The 26876-nt window shown below is 47.9% G+C and overlaps 1 protein-coding gene across 4 annotated transcripts in view; it reads left to right on the forward strand.

The window, feature by feature from the left end:
- MGRN1 (mahogunin ring finger 1) overlaps window positions 1–26876 on the forward strand; it is a 114791-nt gene that overhangs the window by 14181 nt on the left and 73734 nt on the right. For all 4 annotated transcript variants that reach the window (XM_039491197.1, XM_039491196.1, XM_039491199.1 and 1 more), the window contains exons 2-5: window positions 7691–7809; window positions 9662–9750; window positions 18166–18312; window positions 26460–26577. In XM_039491197.1, the coding sequence (XP_039347131.1) occupies window positions 7691–7809; window positions 9662–9750; window positions 18166–18312; window positions 26460–26577 (473 nt within the window). The remainder of the gene's footprint in view (window positions 1–7690; window positions 7810–9661; window positions 9751–18165; window positions 18313–26459; window positions 26578–26876) is intronic.

Below are 26876 nucleotides of genomic sequence, written 5' to 3' on the forward strand. Positions count from 1 at the left end.
CCTGCAACATTTGCATCTCCTTGTTGCACTGGTACACTCTCAGCCACATTGTACAAAGGTGAGGATGGCTTCTGGAGCAGGCGGCAGCACCATCGTGTTCAGGACAAGATGTCCCGTGCTGTCTATCACCCATCTGTTGCAGACGGAACAAGTGAAGATACTGAACTGTTGCATGATTCCATATGGCTGACTGATGATTTGCATTTTTCAGGTGCTCTCTGAAGAAGGCCATTTTTGGTGGCAGTTTCTCACGTGTTTTGTTCTTCTTAGCACAAATCTCATTGCACACGTTATCCAGAGATGCTTGCCTCTTCCTTTGGCTGTTTTGTGTGGAGCAAGGCAGGTGCCTCACTCATTCCCACAAGAAACACAATAGGTGCAGCTGCTTGACTGGAGTGGGGGGGCGGGGAGGGGAGGGGAGGTTCCTGTTTGTGGGTAGCTAAGCAGAGACAGGCACCTCCCTGCAGCCTGAACTTAACTACCTATCTCAGAGAGAGGGAAAAGGCTTAGCACACACCCCTCTCCTTGGCATCTCCAATCCGCAAGCTTCGTTGGCTCCCTGCCTAGTGAGCTGGCTTTTGTGAATTGCCTTCTAAGGTGTCCCTCTCTCCCCATTCATTGAATAGGGAGACAAGGCCCCTAACTCAGGCTTTGTGGATTGCAGTGTTGCTCCTGATTTTTTTTTCTAGGTGCCTAAAAGTTGGGCACTGCAATACCTAAGTCCTTTTGTGGATCTGAGCCAAAGTGTCTAATGGGAATCCATCCTAGTTAGCAAACTCAGTTAGAAACCAGAGGGGTATGGAGGCATGCTTTCACTGTACTATTCTGGTTCCATAGTGTCACCATAGTGTCGAGATACTTAAAGGGATTGCCTAGGCTTCTCCCAAATACTGATTTAACTCACTTGGATTCTGCCTGGAGCATCACTTGCTTCTCTCCAAACCCTGTATGCAGTACCCTGTTGTTTGCCTCCTTAGCTTCCTCCTCTGATCAAGCTGCTGAGCTCTAGTTTCCAGCCACTGGGCCAAAGGGTTGAGCATAATCCTTTAGCACAGCTGGCAATTGTTAACAAGACTTGGACAGCAGCAAAGAGCGAGAGATGCTAGTCATTCACAAAACGTTAATGTGATGGGCAGAGACGCTAGAATGAAAGTTGAGTTCTAGCTCCTGCTTTTTTTAATAAACATTCCTTTTATTGAAGCAAATACTGTATACAAGGAGTATGGCAGACTTCTGCTATCGCTAGTAGGCATTTTGTTTTTATAAGCAGAGGCCTCTAACACTTACAATTTGACACGCATTGACTTCAGTAGGACTATTCATGTAGAATTTATTCCTACTCGGTCCTTCATTGAAGGAGTGCATGAGTAGGTGCATCATAGGGGCAGGCTCACCGCCCCATCATGCAGCTTTCTCTGTCTCATCGTTCCATGGGCTTCTGACTACGTTTCGTGCCATTTTTCAGCTGCCCCTGTGAACAGTGTGCCCGCCATCTCTGCCTGAAAGCATGGATCCTGCACTGCTCTCCAGTGATGTGCTGAGCGTTATGAATACAGCGCGGCTGATCCTGCAGTATTTCATGAGCTGTGACTCTGAACAAGAATCTGTGCTGCCAACCCTGCTGTGTGCCGTGGAAAGAAACAATTCAGGACTGATGTTGGCATTCATGGAGCAGCTGCACACGGTGGACTGTCACTACTGGACTCAGGAAACAAGCACTGAGTGGTGGGATCGTACTGTGATGCATGTATGGGATGAGGAGCAGTGGCTGCAGAACTTTCAGATGTGCAAAGCCACCTTCCTTGAACTCTGTGCGGAGCTCACCCCTGCCCTGCGGCGCAAGGCCACCAATATGAGAGCTGCCCTCACAGTGGAAAAGCACGTGGCGATCACTGTGTGAAAGCTGGCAACTCCAGACCTCTACCAGTCACTCACAAGTCAGTTTGGAGTTGGAAGTATCCACCATGGGGGTTGTGGTGATGCAAGTGTGCAGGGCCATTAATTGCTTCCTGCTGCAAAGGACTGATGCTGAGCAATGTGCAGGAAACAGTGCATGGTTTTGCTGCAATGGGATTCCCTAACTGCAGTGGGGCGATAGATGGAAGCCATATCCCAATTTTGGCCCCAGAGCACCTTGCGACGGAGTGCATCAACAGAAAGGGCTACTTCTCTATGGTATTGCAGGTGTTGGAGGATGACCAGGGTCATTTCACTGACATCAGTGTAGGGTGGTCAAGGAGGGTGCATGGCCCACTCATCTTCAGGAACACTGGCCTGTATAGAAAGCTGCATGCAGGGACTTTCTTTCCAGACCAGAAGATTCCAATGGGGGATGTTGAAATGCCAATCGTGATCTTGGGAGACCCAGCCTACCCCTTACCTAAGTTCCCTCTAAGCCACACAGCAGGCTATCAAGGGCTGAACAGATGTGCAGCCACAGGGGCCTGGACTGGAGAGGAGAGAGGCGCCTCTGCCCCGGCCCCAGAGGTGCCACAGCCAGGGAGAGGCGCCTTTTCCCCTGGTCCCAGAGCTGCTGCAGTGCGAGAGGGCTGTGCAGAGTCCTGTCTCCTCACCACAGCCCTGGGGTAGCCTGCACCCCAAACCCCTCATCCCTGGCCCCACCCCAGAGCCTGTACCCTCCCCACACTCTTAACACCCTGCCCCAGCCCTGAGCCCCCTCCCACACCCTGAACCCCTGATCTCTGGCCCCAACCCAGAGCCCTTACCACCCCACACCCAACCCTCTGCCCCAACCCTAAACTCCCTCCCATACCCTGAACCCTGCATCCCTAGCCCCACCCCAGAGCCCACACCCTCAGCTGGAGCCCAAACCCCCTCGCCCCCCCGCCACACATCACTTCCATATTGGTGCACATAACAAAATTAATTCTGCACATGGATGTAATTAATTAGAGGGAACATTGCCCATTTCCCCCATAGCTCATGAAGCCTTACTCCGGAATCCTGAACAGCAGCAAGGAGCGCTTCAACGACAGTTCTTCTGAAGTAATTATGTAAGATAGACCAGGGCTAAGAGTGTCACGGGTGGAACAGATAGTTCAGCATATGTACTTAGCACATATTCTAAGGGACCAATAAAGGTAAAGAGGCCCATTAACACCCCTGTAGTCATAGGACAAAAATGGGGGTTAATGGCTTACAGGCAGTTGTAATAAGCCATAAATCCCGTGTCTTTATTAAGACCATGATTATTAGTGTCTAGCAAAGTTATGAATTTAAGCTCCCAGGTTCATCTTTTGAAAGTGTTGGGCGGGTTTCCTTTGTGGATGAGGCCGGATAGGTCAGACATAGAGTGATCGCTTTGTGAAAAATGTTCACCTGCTTAAATTTTCCTGACTCTTGCACACTGTATTATGAATCTGTCACCACAGGTAACTGCCATCTTTGATTTGTTAGGTAACCATCTAGCACTAATTTAGTATATTTCCCCAAGTACCCCCAAGAGCTTCTGATGCCGTTCTGGCTCTTTTCCTCTTAACTCCTATAAACCCCTTGCCCTATGCTCTCTAGGATTTGCACAGTCCTGCGTTTCTTGCTTGGAATGTCTGCCTTTCAATGAGCACTTTACGTGCATGTGCACTCACTCTTACATCTACTAGTTGCCCTACGGGAGGAGTGGAGGAATAGTGTTTGGGGTCACATAATGGCTGTCCTCTGGACCATGCACCTCTGGCTCAAGGCAGACCCTTAGTACTTTAAGGCAGAAGGGCCATCCGCAGAGCAAGAATTCACATTTTGACTTGGAAGTCCTCCCCAGTTTTGGATGGCATATACAGCCTGCCGTCAGTATGGCAAGGTTTATTTATAGACTTCTCTGTAGCACTGAGTGCCTCACACATTCATTATCCTTCCAACACCCATCTGAGTTAGGGCTGTGATATTGTCAGATATCTTGCAAGCTAAGTGAGGTCAGGCCTGGGCAGTACTTGTGAATGAGAGGACTTTAGGGCAGTGGTTATCAGCCTTTTTTTGTTTGCAGACCCCCAAAAAATGTTGAATGAAAATAGGGCCGGCTCTACCATTTTTGCCACCCCAAGCAACAACAAAAAAAAAGGCCGCCCGAACTGCCGAAGAAAAAAAAAAAAAGGCCGCCCGGACTGTGCCGCCCAAAGCATGGACAGGATGCCGCCCCTTAGCATGAGCCACCTCAGACAGGTGCCTGGAGCTGGCCCTGAATGGAGATGCGGACCCCTTTGGAAATCTTAGACATAGTCTGCAGACCTCCAGGGGCCCAATGACCACAGGTTGAAAACCACTGTTCTGTGGTAACAACAACCTTTCATGGATCCCTTAGACCAGGGGTCTCAAACTCAATTTACCTTAGGGCCAGCGTCAGTCCTCAAATCGTCCAGTAATGTCACTCATGCTGCCCAGAACCTGCTCCCCACCTGCCTAAGGCTCTGGGAGGGAGTTTGGGTGAGGGAGAAGGTCTGGGGTATGGGATTGGGGTGCAGGCTCTAGGAGAGTTTGGATGCAGAAGGGGTGAGAGGTTGGGCTCTGGGAGGGAGTTTGGGTGGGGGAGGGGGTCGGGTGCAGAATCTGGGATGGAGTTTGGGTGCTGGGTGCAGGCTCTAGGCTGGGGCAGAGGGTGGGGATGCAGGAGGAGGAGGTGGGGTTGCAGGCTCTGGGAGGGGAGGAGGGGGGATGGGTGCAGGCTCTGGGAGGGAGTTTGGTGGCTCGGGGGTGTTTGGGGAGGTGCAGGCTCTGGAAGGGAGTTTGTGGGCGGGAGGGGGTATGTGGGGCGGGGTGGGGATGCAGGCTCTGGGAGGGTGTCAGGGGGTGCAGTGCTTACCTGGGGCTCCAAGGTGGGGTGGGCTGGGGGGACTGCAGGCTGGGGGGACTCCACCTCTGCAGCTTCCCATTGGCCGCAGGGGCGCTCGGGGCAGAGGCAGTGTGCGGAGGCACAGCCCTGCCCTGGGGCTGTAGGGAGGGGCCAGCAGCTATGTGGAGCGAGCATGCAGGAAGCCGCTCAGCTCTGCTCCGCCTGGTGGTGGGCGGAGCCACAGGCCATTTTAAATCGCCCAGGGGACGCGTAGGGGGAGGAGTGCCTGGGGGCGGGACTAAGGGAGAGACCCGGTCCCAAAATTTCTGGAGCCCTGCGGCCCATATTGGGGAGGTTCTCAGGCCGCAGATGGCCCGCCGGCCGGGACTTTGAGACCCTTGCCTTAGAAATAGTCTGCAGACCCTCAGGGGTCTGTGGACCACAGATTGAGAACCACTGCCCTAGGTAAAATCCTGGGTGCTCCAGGGTGTAATATAGTGGAGGAGAGATTCTTGACTGAGTACCGAACAGATGCTTTAGCTTGCAATTAGAGGGTGGCTGTGTTGCTAGGTGGGCCTCTTCTGGATGAGAACAAAAACAGAGATCCTAATCGTTTGTGGACATTAAAGATCCTAATAGCACTTCTCAGAAGTGTGAAAACACTAGCTGCAATGTCCTGGCCGGATTACAGTCGGCCAATTCTGTTTCACCTTCCTAAAATCCCTCCTGCAGTTCCAGTTGGCTATGATATTCTGCCTCACTTCTCATCCGGAACTGCTACGTAGCGTAGCATTGCTGTGCTCTTTTGAACAGCTGCTGGGGCTGCATTTCAGTGGTGGGCAAAGTGATCCCTGTGGGGATAGTGCCTGCTCCTGCAAACCTTACTCACACGAGTAAGTCTATGCAAGGTTGCTTCATGGTTGTATAAAGCACTTTGAGTTCCTGTGGGAGGAAAAAGCACCATGGATGCTCTGATGCGGCTACTAAAGGATACAACCTCCTTTGAATATATGGGGATTTGTGTACAATAATGTTAATGTGAACTGCACATAAATCCAGATTCATTGAGATGAGCTATAACCCCGTTAACACGTCCCATTCATAGAATACCAAATCAGAGTCAAGAGCAAGCCATCTGACACTGAGCCAGGATAATCAGCCACTGCAATTCTGAGATTTCTTGCAGAGGAATTTTCCTTGGAGTTAATCAGATCAAATGCATCAAAACATCCTCCTGCATGACCTACTTAAAATGTAAAATTGATTCCTAAATCCTGCTTTCACAAACCACAGCATAAGCATAAATATCACAATGCATCCTTGGCTGGGTGGCTATATTGAGCAGAAAATCTGGCTTGGATTTGTAACCGGAATAGCTTTTCCTTTTGCTGCTAGTTGCCTGGGGGTCTGTGGTTTGGGATACCTCAATTCTGCCATGCTGCTGCAGTGGACTTGGTACCAGCTAGATTGTGGACCTAGGCGAAGCTTGTGATTGGTGTATCCAGGGAGCAGGCTTGTTTTTAAAACACAAACATCTGGAGGCCTGTGAGCTTGTTAGCTGAGCTCAGCAGTGGGGAGTCATCATAAAGTGATACCAGCTGTGCAGGGTAAAAAAAAAAAAAAAAAAGCCTTTCTTGGAGCCAAAAGGAACCAATATAATTGAAAAAGCAGAAACCTTTCATGGAAACCCCTCTTGTTTTTAGAGAACAGCTCACCAGTTCTGGTAGCCAGATGGATGGAGAATCCCGCCCATCAAATTCCTCTCCTTCCTCTCCATAACCTTCCAGATGCAGTCATTCTAGGTAGTGCTCTTTTGAGGGGCCCAAAATTCCTGTATATTGCACCGAGCCAAGACAGTGAAGCTATATTCGGCCCATTTCCTTTCTCATTGTGGGTGTGGAAAAGCCCCATTTCAAAACTGCGGGAAGATGGCTTGGATGGGGCTTAATAGGTCTGTGCCACCTTTCACTTCTCTGTGCTGTGAACATGTGACAGCTGCATTTGAGAGCCGCAGTTGCCCAAAGCGGCTAGCTCTTTTCTGCAAGTGACTAGATTGAGTGTGGCATTGTGAGTAATTCAGTTACTGCTGGGGGGGGGGGGGTGTCAGTGACCTTGCTCCCAGCTTCCTCTCACACCGTTTGCCACCTCAGTGCATCCCCTTGAAATGGAATTAGATGAAACTGTGGTGAGGGAAAGTTGTGTTCAGTCTTGGGGTTTATCTCTTACAGATGTCTGTGTTTTTTACAGTTATAGCCATCTGTGTTTAATCAAGGAGAGCATCTGTGTGGGTTACCTCTAGCACCCTATCTGTAAAGACAATGTTTTTTCATTCCTCTGACTGTATGAGGAACTACATTCATGGGATCTGAAAGGAAATGTGTCTGTTCCTCATTGGCTAGGCAGATGGCGGACCTTGAAAATGAGGATGGAAAGTGGGAGAATTCCCAGAATTCAGCAGTGTTGTGAAAAATCTGCCCCTTTCCTTCCTTGGGGGAGAAACTTACGATAGGGTTAACAACCCTGTAATACATTGATTCCAAGGCCATGAGGCCCCACTGTGGTCATCTCATCTGCCCGCCTGTATGACACAGGCCAGAGAATGTCCGTGATGTAAGTCCCATTTGAAGTAGGGCATATTTTTATGAAAAATGTCCAGTGACTTGTTTTCTGTAGGGTTCTGGTTGCTGCTTCTTGCCCAGTGCTGTTGGCGCTGACTCCGCATGATGCAGCGTTGCCAGGAGCTGTCTAATGCGGCCCTGTGATTTATGGCTGTTGCCTAAAAAAAAGTCTTGTTTGTGTCTTATGCTCCCCCGTTCAGCCGCCTTCCCCCCAGCTAAAAGCTGCACATTTCTGCCATGCTCCAGGAATGAATCTCACATGAATTTGTTAATTTTTTTCTCTTTCCAGGAAACTACTTTGCAAGTCACTTTTTCATGGGAGGTGAGAAGTTTGATACCCCACATCCCGAGGGTTACCTCTTTGGTGAGAACATGGATTTAAACTTCCTGGGGAACAGACCCGTTCAGGCAAGTTCACATGCACTGTTAATTTCACATCTGTATGTGTCTGCCAGTAGGCAACCCAGCTTTGATACTTACCCAGGAGGTGACTGAGCATTGTCTTGGAGGTGGTGCACAGTACTAGGGGATCAGGATGTTCCTGTGTTCCATTTCTGGCTCTGCCAGTGACTTGCTGTGTGATCTTGGGCAGTGGTATATTTGCGAGTGGGCATCTGGTATAATGCCCCCATCAGCATGGAGGATGCCAATTTGAGAACAAAATGGCATCCTCCTTGTGGCAAAAGTGCCATCCTGCCATGAATCCAGCCCCACTGCAACACAGGTTTTGGGCAAATCACATAGCCTGTCTCTGCTTCTGTTTTCCAATTTGCAATATGGGATAATGCCTACCTCTCAGGTGTCTGACAAGCAGGGCCGGCTCCAGGCACCAGTGCAGCAAGCAGGTGCTTAGGGCAGCCAATGGGAAGGGGCGGCATGTCTGGTTCTTCAGCATTTCGGCGGCGGGTCCCTCAGTCCCTCTTAGAGGGCAGGACCTGCCGCTGAATTGCCGCCGAAGATTGAAGCAATCACGATTGCAGCTTTTTTTTCCCCGCCTCTTGTGGTGGCAAAAACCCTGGAGCCGGCCCTGCTGACAAGACTGTAAAGAGGTCTGAGATCCTGGCATGAACAGCAATATAGAATTGCAGACTGCTCTGTTTGGAGAGAGATTTTTTTCATCTCGTGATTGCTTTGGTATGAACAGGAAGTAACAGTGCTGCAAGGTTCAGTTTGTCACGGGTGACAGCTCCTAACTCTCAGATTTGGCATTTTATACAAGCTTCCAAGCTTATGAACAGCCTTGATATGAATAGTCTAATTGCCATTAGTTCTTTTACCCTTTAATGCAGACTGCTGAGCTGGGTAGTTCTGACCTGATGTCAGCACTGAGGATGAGAGAGACTGATTCCCGTATAGGTTTCAGAGTAAATTTGTTAGTCTCTAAGGTGCCACAAGTACTCCTGTTCTGATTCCCGTATAGTTACCTTGGAGTCACTTGTAAACCTGTTGCACTGCTATGACCTCCTGGATTCTCCTGCAGGGAGGTTTTAGACCTGGGGATAAATTCAGTGCAGGCTTTCAGCCAACTCCCTGCTGCCAAAGACCCTGTCAAAGACCTTTTTCTTTTCCCCTTTGTGTGCACCTCTGAGGCTATTGGTTCTGACTGGGAGAGAAAGTAAATTGGTCTGTCTTGAACAATGACAGTAGTCTTGGTCCTGGATTTCCCCGTGGGACTTTTCCTCAGACTTCCCCCTTTTGAGCAGGAGAAGAGCTCAGGTGGCCAAGCCTAGGCTGTAGTACGTAGGAACGTATTGCATTCCTTCTTATCAAACTAAGGATGGAGATTTATTTTAGACTAAACAAATACCAAACTTTCCAGGAGGGGAGTAGAAAGCACAAACATGAAGAGGTGCCGCCTCCTGCCTGTGGCAGACAATTTAACAGTAGATGTGCGTGAGCTGTGGGGTATTTAAAAGATCGATGTCTGGTTGTGGTGAAAAGTGCTGCATTGGGACAGCATGGGCAGCTTCAGGACAGGCTCTGCACTGTGTCCTGTGTGCATACACTCTGCTGTGAGGACTGCTGCTGAGCTGGAGAGGACTGATTAGTCTCTCTAGCCTATTCAGCTTGAGTCTTTCTACAGAGCCTGCCAGTGAGATTCCTGGTTAGTGCCAGCTGTGGTTGGTTGCAGCCCAGTGTTGACATAAGCATGATCTTGGACAGTGTGGATATTTCTTGTATTAGATAGGTTGCATCTTGCTTAAAGTGTTAATTCTCAAGCTGGTATATTAACAAAGCAACTCCTTGCCTCTTATTCTAGTTTCCCTATGTCACACCAGCCCCACATGAGCCTGTGAAGACACTGAGGAGTTTGGTGAATATCCGCAAAGATTCTCTACGTCTTGTGAGGTACCTTTACTGACCAAACTGTTTGTTGCATTGAAGGCAAAGGGTGGGTCATACCTACATTTGATGGCCTTCTCTTCAGAGCACTAAGTGACAAGTCCTTATTCCAGTGTCACTCCCAAGGGATTTCAGAATATTCAGGGTTTGCATGTGATTATCTGAACAGGCCTGGGCAGCACTAATGCCCATTAGTTATTTCCCTAGAGTCGGGTAATCAGCATTTCCAACCAGCACTGGGGAGGCATCTTTCTCCAGAGGCTGAGTAGAGCAAACGCTGCCTTGTAGGAAGCTGACACACTTGGGTCTTACTCAGGAACACTAAAACAAATGGAAAATATTAGTCATGTCACTAAACCTGCAGACAGATTCCTTTCTGAACTTTTGTGTTTGCAAAATATAAGTTGTTTTCGGTGCAAGGCCCAGGCAAGGAGAACTGATTAGTTTTGAATACAACTCTGCCTCGGATTTTTCTTGCTGGCTAAGACACAGTGTAGTCCCACTTGATCCACATGCTTTTAGGTGACTGTATCCCACACTTGTAGGAAAATAGATCATCCAGCGTAACGGGTCCCTATCTCACTGCTCTGCACCTAAATCAAATGCAGCGATAGCTAGAGTTTGGTCTGTGGATTAAACGTAGCTGAGGAGTGTCTTAACAATCACCCTGTGGCTGTACTTGTTTAATACAGGTGTAGAGCCTTGGGGTAGATCTAGGTCCCAGCATACAGTCTGAGCAGCCTGGTAGCTGCATGGAGCATTTCATACAGCCCCTGGAGTCTCTGTGCAGTTTGTCATTTTATGGAAATTTCTGCATTCCTGTCAAGTTGCCAATTTCAGGTCATGGCTGGGCAAGGTTTGGGTGCCTTGGTATAAAGTGTATGGCAGTGTAGTTGTAGCTGCTGGGAGCTTAAATGTATTACTTTGCTAGACACTAACAATCATGGACTGAACAGACACCAGATTTATGACTTATTACAACAATCTGTAACCTACTAACCCCCTCTTTCTGTACTATGACCACCTTGAATGGTCATAAGAACATATGCTAACTACTTATGCTAGACACTCTGTTCCACCTTGCATTTTGCTGTGACAATGGGAGTACCTTTTCCAGCCCTGAAGAAGAGCTCCATGTGGCTCGAAAGTTTGTCTCTCTCACCACCAGGAGTTGGTCCAATAAAAGAATTTGCCTCACCCACCTTGTCTTTCTTGGTAGAAAAGGGATTAGATTAGCCAGAACTGCACTTGAAACTGATCAATCTTGTTTTTCTTTGAAAACTCTGATTTGTCTTATTTAATGGTCAAAAACTCAAAGTGATGGTCTCAGAATGAGCTGGACGGGTGAAGAAGGAAGACGCTACTGCTCAGATAGTGGGCCTTGGTAAATGTCCATGTTCTGAAGATCTCTTGGCTCTTCCAGCTAAAGGGTATGAATAACACCTTAGTTTCTGCTTCCTCTGAAGCCAGTACTCGCTCTGTAAACAGTGTCTTAGTCCTCTAGGAAGCATACGTTAAGAACTCACCAGCTCTCAGATATGCAGTCTTACATCTGTGAAAGGGCCTGCTGCTAGTACAGGAATTTGTAAGTGCTAATCTTAGCTCTGTCACTGGCCTGCTGATGGACAAGTTATCTCCCTGCTTTGTGACTTAGTTTCCCTATTTGTCAAGTGTGGAGAATGAGATTGACCTGCCTTCCAGGGGAGTTGAGGCTGCATTGCTGTTTGTAAGGTGGTGCCACAGCGATGAACCCACGTAGATGCAGGTGGTAGCACTATCTGCTTTCAAGAGTTGGCCTCTCACATGGCAGCCAATCTTACTGGTCCTGAATCAGCTCCAGAGCATGGTCAGCGCTGCGTTGTTTAATTTTATCTTGAGATCAGTATGTTTAGAAGTTCTAGTGACCAGACACTTAAGGAATCCTTTAACACTTAAGGGATAGCAGCCTTTTTCACAAGGGAACAGTCTCAGTTTGCATTGTGCTGCCTGTCCTGAGTGGAAGTTCGACCCCTCTCTCTAGGAACATGCAAAAGCCCCTCCCTGACCTCTCCAGCAAGGGTTTCTATGTGATTGCAAACATGGAAAAACAGCTAGTTCATAGTTCTCTGGAGATTCTCCTCTTCTCTCCCTCCTGTCCCTGTAAAATGAGGCTGAATTTGGCTCACTTTTTGATGGAAGGTGAGATCTGACTGTAAAATTCCCACCAGCTCTTTGGCTTTCCCTGGCTCCGGATTGTTAGCTGGAGTCTCACCTGTCTGGAGGGTGAGGTGATCCTTCTAGATTGCAGTTCAGAGCTTTGGGGGGAGGGTGTGAGGAAACTTCCACTCTGGCTCCTGGCCATGCTGTGACTGGTGAGCAGAGTTCAGAGTGTTGCCAATCCTGAAGTATTTATGGTGGTCACCTGAAGAAATTCCACACTCATGAATGTTCCTGCCTGGACATCTGTGTCTTTGAGAACTTTTGCGAATTCCTGATTTCCTGCCAGGACCAGATTGTGTTAACTTCAGAAGGGGCAGGGGTGGACTCTCCTGTTTAATGTAACAGAGTCAGACGGCCTCACTTCCCTCTTGCCCTGCCACTTCATAAGCTGACTGTGAGTTCCTGGTAGGAACTCTGCCATCTGCTGAGTCCCCACAGGAGACAGAACAGCTGCAAGCAAATTGTCACCACGCAAAGTCCTGGGAGTCAAATGGCTGAGGAAGTTTTCTCCTCTTGGTGCTGTGAATAAGTTTGAAAGTAAGTCAGGAAGCCAGCGTAGGTCAGCAGCTCCCAACCTGGATGGCATCTCCGGTTCTCGGAGGGAGATTCAGAGTCCTGAGGTGCATTATGTGTGTGGAAAGAGGCCATCTTGTGGTGGGATCTTGTTGCCCTCTGCCGCTGCTGCTTTCTTTGGACTTATCGTAGAACTGGAAGGGACCTTGAGAGGTCATCTAGCACTCAAGGCAGGACTAAGTATTATCTCTAGACCATCCCTGACAGGTGTTTGTCCAACCTGCTCTTAAAAAATCCCCAATGATGGAGATTCCATAACCTCCCTAGACAATTTATTCCAGTGCTTAACCACCCTGACAGTTAGGAAGTTTTTCCTAATGTCCAACCTAAACCGTCCTTGCTGCAATTTAAGCCCATTGCTTCTTGTCCAATCCTCAGAGGTTAAGAAGAACAATTTTCCTCCCTCCTCCTTGGAACAATTTTTTATGTACTTGAAAACTGTTATGTCCCGGCTCAGTCTTCTCTTTTCCAGACTAAACAAACCCAATTTTTTCAATCTTCCCTCATAGGTCATGTTTTCTAGATCTTTAATCTTTTTTGTTGCTCTTCTCTGGACTTTCTCCAATTTGTCTACATCTTGCCTGAGTTGTGGGGGCATATGGAGGCTGCATGGGAATGCTGGAAGAGGCAGGCAGTATACCACTTGGGAGTCTGCCCAGAGCGATTTACCTGGCACTTGCTAGCAGCGAATAGTTGCTTATTTGTAATTGAGGCCTGCATCTTTGTTGCATCACCCTACTTCTGTAACTCGGCTCCTGCTTCATGGCCAGCTCATGCTGAGAACCGACAGGCCAAGGGATAGAAAGTAAAACTCCTGCTGTCCCCAAGAGAGAACTTTAAGGAAGAGAGACAAGCAGAGGAACCCATGTTGCAGTGGGTGCAGCTTGGATCAAAGCAGCCCTGGAACGTGTAGGTGCTCAGCAGAAAATCAACTGCCTATGCATCTTTCATTGACAGCACTGGGAGCTGCAGGGCTATTTCACCGCTGTGTGACTTCATTTAACTTGGCCCAGGTTGTTTTAGGGGCCACACAGTCCTGTTCTCCCCTTCCTTCGTCACGCATGGCATTTGCTGCTCTCACCTGTATCTCTTCTGGAATCAGGTGGTAAGCTCCTTGGGGCAGGGATGAGAAGGGACCATTAGATCATCTAGATATCACAGGCTATATTACATTGCACTCAGTTCCCCTGTGTTGAGCCCAATACCTTGTGTTTGACTAAAGCATCTTCCAGAAAGGCAGCCAGTCTGGATTTGAGGACATCAAGAGATGGATAACCCACTACTTCCTTTGGTCATTTGTTCCAATGGTTAATTACCCTCACTGGAGGAAGGATAGTCCAGTGGTTAGGGCACTGGCAAAGGATGTGAGGGACTTGGCTTCAATTACCTGCTCTGCCATGGTCTCCCTGTGTGGCCTGGGGCAAGCCTCTCAGTGCCTCAGTTTCCCATCTGTAAAATGGGGATGATGTTTCTCCGCCTCAAGGGGTTTTGTGAAACACATTGAGATCTGCTGATAAAAGAAGCTCTGTAAGAAATAGAATTTATTATTATTGTTAATACCGATAAATATTTGTGCCTTATTTCCAGTTTGAAATTATCTGGCTTCAGCTTCGAGTCATTGGTTCTTGTTCTGCCTTTCTCTGCTAGATTAGAGAGCCCTTTAGTACTCAATATTTGCGCCCTGTGAAGGTACCTGTTCACTGTCATCAAGGCACCTCCCCATCTTTCTCATAAGCTAAACAGATTGAGCTTTTTAAGTCCCTTACTCTGGGCACTTTCTTCAGCCTTTGAATCATTTCTGTGGCTCTTTTCTGCACCCTGTCCTATTTTCTCAACATCCTTTTTAAAATGTGGACCCCAGAACTGGATGTAGTATTCTAGTATCAGTCCTGCCAATGCCATGAAAACACTCTCCACTCCTCACTACTCCCCGTTTATCTATTCCAAGGAAAACATTAGCCCTTTTTGCCACAGCATTGCACTAGGAGCTCATGTTCAGTTGCTTGTCCACTATAATCCCTAAATGCTGTTCATAATCACGGCTTTCCATGATACAGTCCCCCATTCTGTAGGTCTGGCCTACATTCCTTGTTCCCAGGCATGTAACTTTTGCATTTGGCTGGATGAATATGTTTTGTGTGAATGGGCACAGTTTAATGAGCAATCCAAATGGCGCTGTATGACTGCCTTGTCCTCCGTCATTATTTCGCATTATATCAATCTTTGTGTCATCTGCAAGTTTATCAATAGATTTCTATTTACTTCCAGAAATTTGATGAAAATTGTTGGCTAATGTATGCTGGCTAGCACGCGAGTGTGTGTGTGTGTGTGTGTGTGTACACACACACTAACATATTATCTGCAACATATAAATATATTGGTATGCCTTGTGCACCATTAACATTAAGCACAAATAGTGTAACAGTGATATAGCCTAAACTGGCCTATATCATGCCTCCGCCAATGATATTCCTGGCCAATGCCTGCCTGCCTGCCTATGTGAAATGAGGTCTAGGTTTTGGTACATTTCCCACTGGAGAGGTGTCCCCATCACCATCCCCTTCCCCCTCAAAATTGGTACTGAGTCTCTTCCTTCCTTCTCCCCCCCACCCCCCCGCCGGTCAGTGGTGGGTGGTGGCATGGAGACAGACCTCTCCTGAGCCGTTATGGGGGGTTCTTTGAGCTCAGGGGCAGGCACACTGGCATGGGATGGTGCAGGGAAGCTTGCACTGCTGCTCTCTGTGTTGTACTTGTCTAGAGCCATGGTTTTCAACCGGTGGTCTGCGGCCCCCTGGAGGTCCACAGACTAAGATTTCTAAAGTGGTCCGCACCTCCATTTGAAATTCTGTAGGGATCTGCAAGCGAAAAAAGGTTGAAAACCGCTGGTCTAGAGATTTCTGCTTCTGTCAGTGTCCAAGGCTGTCAGTCTGCTTGAAATTCCGAAGTTACACTCGCTCACTCGGAGAGCTTGCTGATCCGGCTATGCCTTGCCACGCTTACAGCCTTGAGCTTTGCCGTGAATTTATTCTCTTGAGTGGCACTGGTAACCACACTTAAATCAGGTCTGTATCTATTTGCATAATAGTGCAAATGCAACCTGGTCACGTTCTTCTTTGACTGCCTTATGTAGGTCACAGCAGCCACGGTTTGAGAATGGCAGCTATTTCTTGCTTTTGTCCTTTTTAATCTAGCAAGTTGGAAAAGCTCTGGTGAAGAAGCCAGTTCCTGTTTTGACCTAGGTGAACCCTGGAGAAAGGTCTATCATCTCCTGCTTGATTTGTGTGAAGTATTCCAGATAGCCGTGCACTAAGGAAATAAAAATAAGGCTGTAACCATTCCCTGCATTGCTTATTTAATTTGACTATTTTTAATCTTTACTTGGCAGCTTTTATATTAAATCATTGATGCTTTAAAACCTCATACCTATTAAATGCCCGCTTAAGGTGGAATGTATGTTGGTGTTGTCCGGAGGAAGCAGCAGTTATTGATCTCACTGAATGAGGTCTAAATGGGTTCCCTTGGAGACATCCTGCTAAAGTTACATCTAGCTACACCTACTGTGTATTCCGGATAGCCTCATAGAGTGTTCTATATGGCCATTTGGGAGAGAAGATCTACAGGTGCTGTAGAACCAGAAGGATTCTAGGCAAAAGCCCCTTTGTTATCCAGACCTACCTGAATGGTTTGTCTACCTAATTTAACCAGCTGAGCCTCAGATGTGCTGCTGGTAGAATGTTAGAGGCTGGGCTTGGGCAGGAAGCTCAGTATCATTATAGGCATTTAAAAGGCAAAACTGATCCACAGAAATAACTTTTCTACAAGAACATAAATAACTAAGGCACTGTAATGGGGCAGGACTCACCACCTCGGTGCCCCCTGCTGGCCATGCTGGGAATTAGCTCTTGGTTGCCGGTGAGCCTTCCTCTAGTAATGTGTCACTGCCATCACTTCTGCTCCACTTCTAAGACCTGCATCACTCCCTGGATTGCAGCGTCCTCTTCTGGGCATGGCCCTCCGGCCGTGCGCAGCGCTCAAGGCCCCTGCAATGGCAAGGAACTAAGTGAGATAGACCCAGCTAATCCTGGCAAGTGACCTGCACTTCAAACTGCATAGGAAGGTGAAAAATGCCCCAAATCACTGCCAATCTCACCGAGGAGAATATTCTTTCTTGACCCTACATATGGCGATCAGTTAGACCTTGAGCATGTGAGCAACAGCCAGCCGTCTAAGCATGTGAGAGAGAGAATGCTCGGTGCCACCTCAGAGCCCAGTGTCCTGTCTCCAGCCATACCCATCGCTGATGAAAGGAGGAGATATTTAAAAAAAAAAAAAACCCTCCCCAAATATGTTGTGGCGGGAATCCCTTCTTGACCCCTGCAGGTGTCCGGCTGAAACCCTGAAGCATGGCCCTAGGAACATAAAGATGGTGGTGGAGTAGCATTTTAAATTACATACTTCTCTGATTTCCAAGCGCATCTTGTCCTTTCTGTATCTCTCTCTTAGGGCATGTCTACACTACAATCTTAAATTGACCTATGTTAGGTCAGCTTACAGCCACCGCAGTAATTGATGTGATGGCTGTCCACACTGCCCTCCTGTTGGTGGTGCGCGTCCACACTAGGAGCACTTCCACTGACTGAAGAGGGGCAGTGTGGGGGGCTGCGATCCAGGGCTCTCAGCCCTGCATTACTTCCCACCGGGAGCCCAGCTGCTTGGCCAGGCCTTCTTACCTCCCTGCTGAGAGTGGAGAGGAAGCTGCCTGGTGTGTTTTACCTCCAGTGGGGTGATCCATGCCTGGAGTCTGGTCAGCTGCCATGCTACCAGCAGGGAGTCGAGACACCAGGGGACAGCAGGGTTCCCTCTGGGGAGCCTGGGTGGCAGCCTAAGCCGGGAGCCTGGGTGGCAGCCCAGCTTGGGGCGGAGACCCAACAGCAGCCTAGCTGGGAGCTGGCTTTCTTGTCAATTTCATGGCTCCAGTGGAGCCGTGAAATTGACAAGAATTATGGCCAACAGCAGCTGATGTAAGGAACAGTGTCATGCTGAGGTAAGCCCTATGCCTCTCCTGGAGATGGAGTTGTTATGTCGGTGTACTAGGGCACTTACATCGGTGGGAACCAGGCTGTAGTGTGCATTGTCCATTGTGCGGATATCTTCATTTATAGTGCTTTCTCTTCTGTGGGATTGTGAACGTCACCTCCCTGGGACTGAATAGACTGACACTGAGATCAGCTAACAGACATCAATAGCGGGCATTTTGCAGTTAGATAACCTCTGAATGAGTTTCAGCTGCTTCTTAGGGCAGATCTCCTCCTCTTGGTTTAAATGCTCATCTCAGTGACTTGCGCCTCTTGGGGTTACTTCCAAGAACAGGTCACTTGGATGAGTTTAGGGAGGTATCTTGATCTGAGGCAGGTAACAAGGAAATTTAGGCTGAATATCAGAAAAATCTTCCTGACAGTGAGCTCTGCCAGAACAGTGGAACTCTCTGCAGTGACATGGCGACCCATCGCTTGAGTCATTAAGACTGTACTGGACAAAACTTAACATACTCTAGGAACACTCTTGCGCTGGCCTCTGGGGATGAAGTAGGTGAGATAGTAAGTCTCTTTTATCTGTAATGTTTGTCCTGACTCTGGCTTTTTCTTGTAGGTATAAAGATGACCTAGACAGTCCTACTGAGGAGAACGGGAAGCAGAAAGTCCTGTACAGCCTAGAATTCACCTTTGATGCTGATGCCCGCGTTGCCATCACAATCTACTGCCAAGCTACAGAGGAATTCATCAGTGGCATGGCAGTGTAAGTCATGGGAAAACCGATTTAAAGGGGCACTGACGACTTACAGGTCACAAGTCTCTCTGAAATTTTTTTCCTGGTACAACTAAAAGGAGGCAGGAGAGAGAGCGAGATTTCCCCTTTCCAGTTTGCTTGCTTTGTGCATTTGGCAGCTCTGAATGTTAGTACTTTCCCCTGTTGGTTGGTTGTGTGGGTTTTTCCATGCACATTTTGGGAAAAGAAAACTAAAACCATACGATTTGTCAGGGAGACACAAGGTGTAGCTCCTGAAGGTGTAAACTCATTTTTTTAAATTGACTGCCTAGATTTGAAGAGGCTATCCCTTTTCATTGGGACCCCTGGGTCAATGGAACTGATGCAGTGAGAATGAGCGCCCTTCAAGGATCAGGAGAGGGAAAAATGTGTAAGGAATCGAGCCGCCTCCCCCCTCCTTTTGTGGTTAAATGACCATCTTATAAAATTAATTATACTGAAGGGGCTCTCTTGTGTTTTATAGGCAGTACTGCCTGTTAGATGTTTCCCTCCAGGTGCCTACTCTAACATTTGCATGGTCGATGGGGGTGGTCGATGTTCGACCAATGCAATTTTAGTGTGGCTTGTATCGTCAATATAATTCAGTCATGAAGACTCAAAGGCCTAGTATGCAATGCTTAATCTAGGTCAGCATATCTAGGCTCTGTCCAATCAAGGCGGAGTGTCATATTTTTGGGATGTTTTAGTCTCAAGGGACATGCTTCTGTGTTTAAAGACCTAGGGTGCTTATAACTTTCTTTGTTTCCATGCAATTTAAGTACACATTTGGGGGCCTGGTGACTTACTACCACAGGCCTCTGATGGCATGATTTTTAGACCCCTCTGTTTATAAATAGCTCAGGATCTTTTGTTGCTAACAGAAATCTGCAAGCTGGAGAAGCTTAATGTAGAACTATAATTGATGACTGACATCTCTCTACAGTTAGCAATAAGGGCTTCTGCAATTGTGTTCTACATCATACTGGCTTTCAAAGGAAACTTGTGTAATTTAAGATAAGTGAGCTATTGATGATTAAAGCAGAAAAAAAATCAAACAGAATTCATGTCAAAAGACTTGCTTTAGGCACAATATAAACATCCTGCTAATGATCAATGAATGTTATTTTTAGAAATGGGGCCAAAGGCTGAACATTCCCATCCAGATGTGAATTCCTCCAAACTTGGAGAGTGTCCAAAGTCAGGATTTTGATCAGGCTCCTCTCTAGTTTTGTTAAAGCCTGCAGCTGTCTTTACTCTTTGTGAAAAGTAATAAATTAGCTTCTCTTACAGAGCTTTGGCACCTCTTGGGAAGCTTTGAAAACCTGGCTCTTTAGCCCCAGTTTCTCCTGAGCAGTGCAGTATATAGGCAGGCTCCTAGAAATCCTAACTGTTTCCATGTTATGTTTTTGTAAGTCTTTTAAAAAATGTTTCCTGTGAATTTAGTGCTAGCAAAGGTCTTGGCTTGACACTCTTGGCACTTGAAGTCCTCTGTCCCTAAAACTGGTGCAACATGGCTAGGCAGCAGTGCCAGCTTCCCTCCTACTGCCCAGCAGAATATCCATCACTCTTGCTCTGGAAAGGGGACCATCTTTAGGGACTATGCCTTTATGTTGGGGTGGCATAGCTGTTCAGTGCGCAAGCCCTTAGACTGAAAGAGCACAGCTGGGTTCTGTTCCTGCCTTTCATTGACCCTTGAGCAAATCAACCATGCCTCAGTTTCCCCACCCATACAAGGAGGATAATGAGGGCTTATGACTGGTGGTGGTGGTGGTGGTGGTTACGGTTGCAACAGAAGCCGATGGACTCTTCTGAAGCCAAGATCCTGTTTTCAGGCAGATGTGGTAGGTAATAGGGATCTGGGGAAGAGAGCAGCAAATATAGACTTTATAAACTGCTTTAATTCAAGCCAGACTATTTTCCCATGTGATGGTGGCGGCGGCTCTGTAAGCACATCTTGGGGCTTGTGCAGCTGCCTGAAGTGGGTATCTCTGCTTCTCTGGATTTAGCATGCTGCTACTAAAAACCTTCTTTTAAAGCCCTGATTTTAGCTTTGCCAAGCAGTTCTATAAGGGCAAACACTATAATTACTTTGATTTATTCTCTTCAAGTTCTGGTGGAAAAAACAACTCTGGGCTGCATTTTTAGAACACCTCAAAGAGGAGAGCTGCATTTTTAGCACACTAATTGGAGTGCACGATCACTGAGGGTACTTTATCTCCATTGGTTTGATGGTAACATCTAAACTGAAGGGTCAGTGTGTGCAACTGTTGTGTGTTTTAGAATCAACACCCCCCACCCCCTTTCAGACTGATATGCCCAGCGCTTCGGGGGGAGGAGCAGGATCTCTCTGAAAACCAAACTCACTTTTTCATCTTACGTGGAAGCCAATCGCTGAAGCAGGAGAGGTTTTCTCCAAAGGGTGCCAAAGCGAACGTGTTCTCCTAACCACCAGCCTGCAGCGTGCTCCTTGGAAGTTCTAAATGGCTGAAGCTCACTTCCCTGGCTGCTTTGCTGAAAGACCCACCTCACAATCCCTAATCACACTAACATGATGTTTGCTTCAGTTCCCTGCTTGGAGCATGGCTTGGGCCTCTTAGAGTCATTTTGCTGCATTTTGGAGGAGGGACTTTCAGGTCCTGGGGAGAGGTATCCTGTGCAGAGACCATTCATCCACAGACCACAACCCCCCATGGCCTGCTTATCCTGCAACTCTATCCAGAGCTAATAGGTCTCCTTCCCTTTGCTAAGATAACTGGGGTCCATTTCACAGACAAAAGGAAATCTCCTGGAATGGCTCAGCACTCCAATTGAAAAAGGAATGGCATCAGTACCATGGGAATCCATCTTGAAGACACAAGGAGGGAAGACTTGTCTCTTTTCTATCTGAGACTTGTCTGTCTGTTTCATGGGACTAGCTGTGTTTTCTGGAATCTGTTACGCTGGGGAAGATGGCATGTGTGTGTTTAATGGGCAGCCTGTGTGTCTCATTGCACGATTAGTAGCTTTGAGATCCCTTCCCTCATCTGTCCAAAGCCTCTCACCACACTAGCATGTCATGCTCTTTGTTAAAATAGGGTACCTAGGGATTTTCCAGCTCCAGGTGTCTTGCTGAATGTCACAGAACCATTTCCTAACTGTGAGGACTGAGGGTTCAGTAGTCCCCTAAGGGAAAGAGTTGGAGTCAGCCCCATGACTGGAGTCACTTAAAACTAGCTATCTGGGCTGGACATGCGCTTTAAGGAACAATTCTGTGCTGCCAAAGGTGACCTGATAGTCTTGGTTTCTAACTCTGCGTGAGGATACTGCTCAGTACTTGTGCAGCGCTTTTCCTCTCCGTGTGCTTTAGAGACAAGAGATACTATTCCCTGGATGACTTATGCTGCACTGTTTTCTTGCAGGCACAATGAAGCACAGCTGATTTCATTGGAATGATTTATTACATTTCATTTCTATTAGTATTAGGTGTTGCAAAACCACCCCACCCAACCCTCTCTCTCTTAAACTGACAGCACATGTGACACCGGGTCACTTACCTGTTACACATTCTGTTTGCATGTGGGATTTTGAACTTAATTCCTTTTGATGGCGGTGAACCAGCTAATCAAATTTATGGCTTGGCCTACTGTTGAGTGTGTACAAAAAGGAGGCAGCAGCCTCTGGTCACTTAATAGTCTCATGCTTATTCATGGCCTGTGAAAGTCCTTTCTGCTATTCATGCTTAATTTGGCTTCTCTGTACAATCAATAAGTGTGTGAAGCAGTCCAGGGCTGGGTATTTGCTGCTGGGCACAAGCCTACTCCTGTCTTTAAGGCCAAAGACTGCTTTGAGCCATACAGATAGCAGCCATAAAACTGGAACTCATATGCCATAAACCTAAATTCCAGAGATTTCACTGCTCACAGGTAAATAAGACTTTACCCTCTGCCCCCTTCCTGTTGCCTTACATGCTAGTGCAGCTGCAGAGAAACCGAGCAACTTGGGCATCCTGGGTAGAGTAAATATGAATGCAGCACCTCTTACACAGCAAGTCCAGCTTGCAAATCTAATCAGCTACAGTCTTGGGATGGTGAAACCTGCCTGCCAAAGGGCAGATTTCACACACTCAGCAGGCCAGAGTTTCTCTGGGGCTGGTGCAGAGAAGCTGTGCCTCTTCCTGGGAGAAAGGAGAGAGATGACATTGCACTATGTGGCAACCTGCCACCAAGTCAGGAATGGACACACAAATGGACATAGGATCAAACCCCAAACACTGTGTGTGACCTGTCCTGCATGGATCCTAACTGCTCTCAGAGAGACCTGGCTTTTCATACTCAGCTGTTTAGCAACATTTGTCTAGCTTATTCTGCCAATAAAATTTCATTGAATTGAAGTGATGCCTATGCCTGACTTGATACACTTACGTCTGAAGGGGAAATAAAGTTGACTGCAGATCCCTTTCCTAGGTGAAAGGAGAGGATGCAGTATAGGGGAGCGGGGTGTCAATTCCATGCCAACTCCTTGGACTCAGAACATCAGCAAAGCACTATTGGTTTTCCCAACTCTTGCCGCTCTCAGCATGAAAATCCACCAAGAACACGAAGACCAAAATGCCAGCTGCCTACACTCAGACTTGCAGGTGGAACTCAAGTGCATCCCCAAAAGGCAGACCCATGCTCTTAAATTGTCTTCTGTGGTGCTCATTGTACTACAGGCGGTACATACAGGCTTTTGAAGCAAGATAATTCTAAATGTGGGACTGGTGTGGAATGATGACTACAGTGGCTGACAGTCCATGTGGTGGTAATTGTGCCCATCGATAAAATGTCTTCCTAGCTGCGATGATGAGAACGTCTGCCTTTTCTAGCAGGTCTTGTCTGGGGAGCTCCAAATGCTGTGCAAGCAACAACGAAGTACAGTCTTGTGGCTGGGAAAGGCTGTCTTCTCCCTCATCTCTTCTAGCAAGTCACAGAATCATAGAAGATTAGGGTTGGAAGGGACCTCAGAAGGTCATCTAGTCCAACCCCCTGCTCAAAGCAGGACCAATCCCCAGACAGATTTTTACCCCAGTTCCCTAAATGGTCCCCTCAAGGGTTGAACTCACAACCCTGGGTTTAGCAGGCTAATGCTCAAACCACTGAGCTATCCCTCCCCCTAAGAGTTGTCTAATGATTAGCTCCGGGGATGGGGCCTGGAACTTGAGGCATTTGTGTTTCATTCCCAGTGCTGCTCCCAGTTGGATGTGACCTTGGGCAAGTCCCTTTCCTTCTCCGTGTCAGTTTCCTCATCTGTATGATAGGGCCGTTAACACCTAGCCAGCAATTGAGTTGGTTCTTTGATGTCATTGATGGAAGGAGTCAGACAGGGACACCGTGTGCTCGCTTTAGCTGGTTTGACTGTACGGTAAGTAAAACCACACTCACCTGCGTACCCTATAATTCACACACAAAGCAGCTGTCACTTCCCACCTCCCCACAGCACTTTAATAACAGAGGTTGCAGCGAGATCTCCTATTACTACAGCTGTGTTATTTTTATGCTGTACTGTTCTGAACATTTTTGAGTACATTGTGAAATATTGTCATAATCATTAAAATGAAACTACCCCAGCAGGAATGAACAAAGCACGTTTTAGTGCAGTCCCCTGGATTGTTTTTATTATTTGCCCACCTGTCAATTTGCAAAATCAGTCTGTAGCACCCCGTGCAAGTGAGTCCACTGGCCGTCTAATTAGCCTGGCAAAATTCTACCAGCCAGGTCCTTAGCTGGTGTCAGTGTCGTGGCAATGGATTTCCAGTGTAACTATGCCAGTGTACACCAACTGGGGAGGAGGTCCTGTATGCTCACTTGCCTGGGGCGTGTCATTTTTGGCTCAGGCCGGCTGGGTAAGACATCCTCAGTTCTTTCTCCTCCAGACATTTATGCTGTGCTCATCACCAAGATAGCTGAGGCCAAACTGGGAGGCCTACAATCAGAAGTTTAAACTCCTCAAATAGAAGTGGTCTCTCTTTCTCCAAGCTTCCTGCTCTCACTGGCTTGAGTGGGATTTGTAAGTGTTCAGCTTCTCTGACAATCGGGCGACTAAATCCTAAGGACTCGACTGTGGATTTAGTAGCCTAACTTTAGGCCCCCAGTTTGAAAGTAGTGGCCTGAGTGCGTTAAGGATAAGGGCAGATGAGCAGGCGCTTTCCCTGGGTTGATGCTCCTTAATGGTAGGTGTGCCGTGGTGCTCAAAACAGGCCGTGGATAGCTAACTAGTGATCACGTATGTCAGAACAGCATTACATCTCTCAGCTGTTAGGTGGTTGAGTGGTGTAGCTGTCCTGGAGCAGCCTGCTGTGGACTCCAGAGAGAACATCCCCTGCTTTAGACAGCCAACCAGCAAATTGGAAATGGAACTTGTCAGCTAGTTAAAAGTTCATCTAGGAGCCAACCAACTGTACCATGCAACCATGGCAACAAAAGCATTATCGTGGAGCTCCGGAAAGCTTTAAGCTCTGAATGCAAGACAGAAAACATGAGGGAGATGACTGCTGTTGTATAAATATGTGGGAGCTGCATCGTGCTGCTGGCTGGAGCAGAGGCAGGGCACAGTAGGTGGTGGTGGCTGTTGTCGTGTTCTTTGGAGCCCTCGTGGGAGCTGTACCTTACCATCTCTTTTCTGCACACGCTGCGTTGGTTACCTTGGCCAAGTTGTACCTTGTGGAAGTTGCAAGTGTTCTTCCCAGCCACAGCAGGCACTTTAGTTCCTAACAGTCTGTGAGCTCCGCTTCTACATCACAAAAGGGCTAATTAGATCCTTAATCCTTTTACGATACTGAATCCGGATCTCCTAGCGATGCTTAAACTCCCTGGCTTCCTCTTTCCTTGCACACTTTCCTCAGAGCCATGGTCTTGCCCTTCACACACCTCTGCCCTTCTCTCATTCTCTTTCACCTCAGGAGCCTCACCTCCCATTCTCCTTGCCTCCCTTGCTTGGTTTCTCTCCATCCTCTGCTCTTTGAGCAAGCACAAAGCCCCTGTTTCAAACCATTTGTTTTTATAGAGCCGCTTCTATTCCTTTTCCTAACAATGGAGGATACTGAGGATAACAGCCTATTACTATGGCTAACCAGTGGAGTTACGCCTTTAACTCAAGTACATAAAGGTCTGGACTGTAGGTCCTGGGTTTGAACTCTGCTAAACACCCCTTTGCTTCCCCTGTGATTTGTAAGACATCACTTACACCCTGGACATGGTAAATAGTTGCACCAGGCAGAAATCTCCTTGGATGCTTACAGCCCTGCTGGAACTTCTAACTTGGGTTAGGGCAGAGAACCCAGCCGATTACAAGTGCAGAAGGCCTGGAGGGTAGCAGCTGGCCCTGCTGCTCCAGGTGATGCCTCGGTTTCCGAGTAAGACCCTATACGGTGGAAGAACTGTCACTCCGCCGTAGATGTGGAGGGAGAGTCGGCCAACACCCCTGGATCTGGTGTTGGTGCAGCTGGTGGGGGGTGCCCTTGAGCTAGTGGAGTCGTAGATGCTTCTCTTGCAGGGAGGGTAGGGGGCACGGGGCTTGGAGACTTGGGTGTGGGAGGAGGATGTCAAATTTAGTTTCTGTTGCTTGGCCCAAATGCTGATCCAATGCTGAGCTGCCACTGCTCTCCGTGTGCAGCCATTAGAGGGCACCAAATGCCATCTCGCAGGCGGGGGGAAGGTTTGGAATGATTTATCACTGTTAGATCACTGCTCAAGCTTTCCGCTGTGCGTGTGAGGGGAGGGACCAGGCTTCCTCTTCAAAAGTATTGAGGAGACCCAAGCCTGCTAAACCATGTGCCGGCAGTGCTCGTACTCCAGATCTGTGGGGTCAGCCTTTGCTAGCCTGGGCCCCTTGTCTGCAGTGCTGTGTGCTGCCCTGTTGACTAATATTCCCAGCCAGGCCACTATGGAACTGATCAACTTGACTGCAGATCAGGGCTGTGTTCCTGCACTGTTTCCCTCTCCTGAGCCCACTTTCCGTTCCTTTTTGTGTCCAGAGTGAATGGCTGTCAGCCCCTGCCAGCTCCGCTTCTCAGAGCAGCCATTTGTGATTCCTGGGAGGCTGCAGGAGTGAATGACTTTCTTAGAGTCCAGCACAGAGCAATCACTTGTTACACTGAGTTTTCTTTTTTGCCCCCTCTCCAGATACAGCACAAAGAATCCTTCTCTGCAGTCAGAGACGGTTCATTACAAGAGAGGGGTGAGCCAGCAATTCTCCCTGCCTTCCTTCAAGATTGATTTCTCAGACTGGAAGGACGATGAGGTAAATCTCTCCTTAGATTTCCCTCTTCTCCAAAACCCTATTGTTTCAGAAACACTGGGCTCTGTTTGTTTAACTTCCTGAGTTGTAGCTGGAAAATTATCAGTCACAGCTGCTGTGGCATGATCGGTCAGCGTGGGGTGAAGGGCCCTGGGAAAAATGTGTCTGAAATATTCAGGACAACTGTTGGGTAGGTACATTAAGCCCCCGGTGCCCCCCCCCCCAAAAAAAAGGCATGGGATGGGGGCAGATGGGACTGTCTGTCGAGATCTCAGATATCTGGGGTAGGATGGAACTTGTCT

The sequence above is a fragment of the Mauremys reevesii genome, linkage group 10 (assembly GCF_016161935.1).
Source record: "Mauremys reevesii isolate NIE-2019 linkage group 10, ASM1616193v1, whole genome shotgun sequence".
Lineage (NCBI taxonomy): Eukaryota > Metazoa > Chordata > Testudines > Geoemydidae > Mauremys > Mauremys reevesii.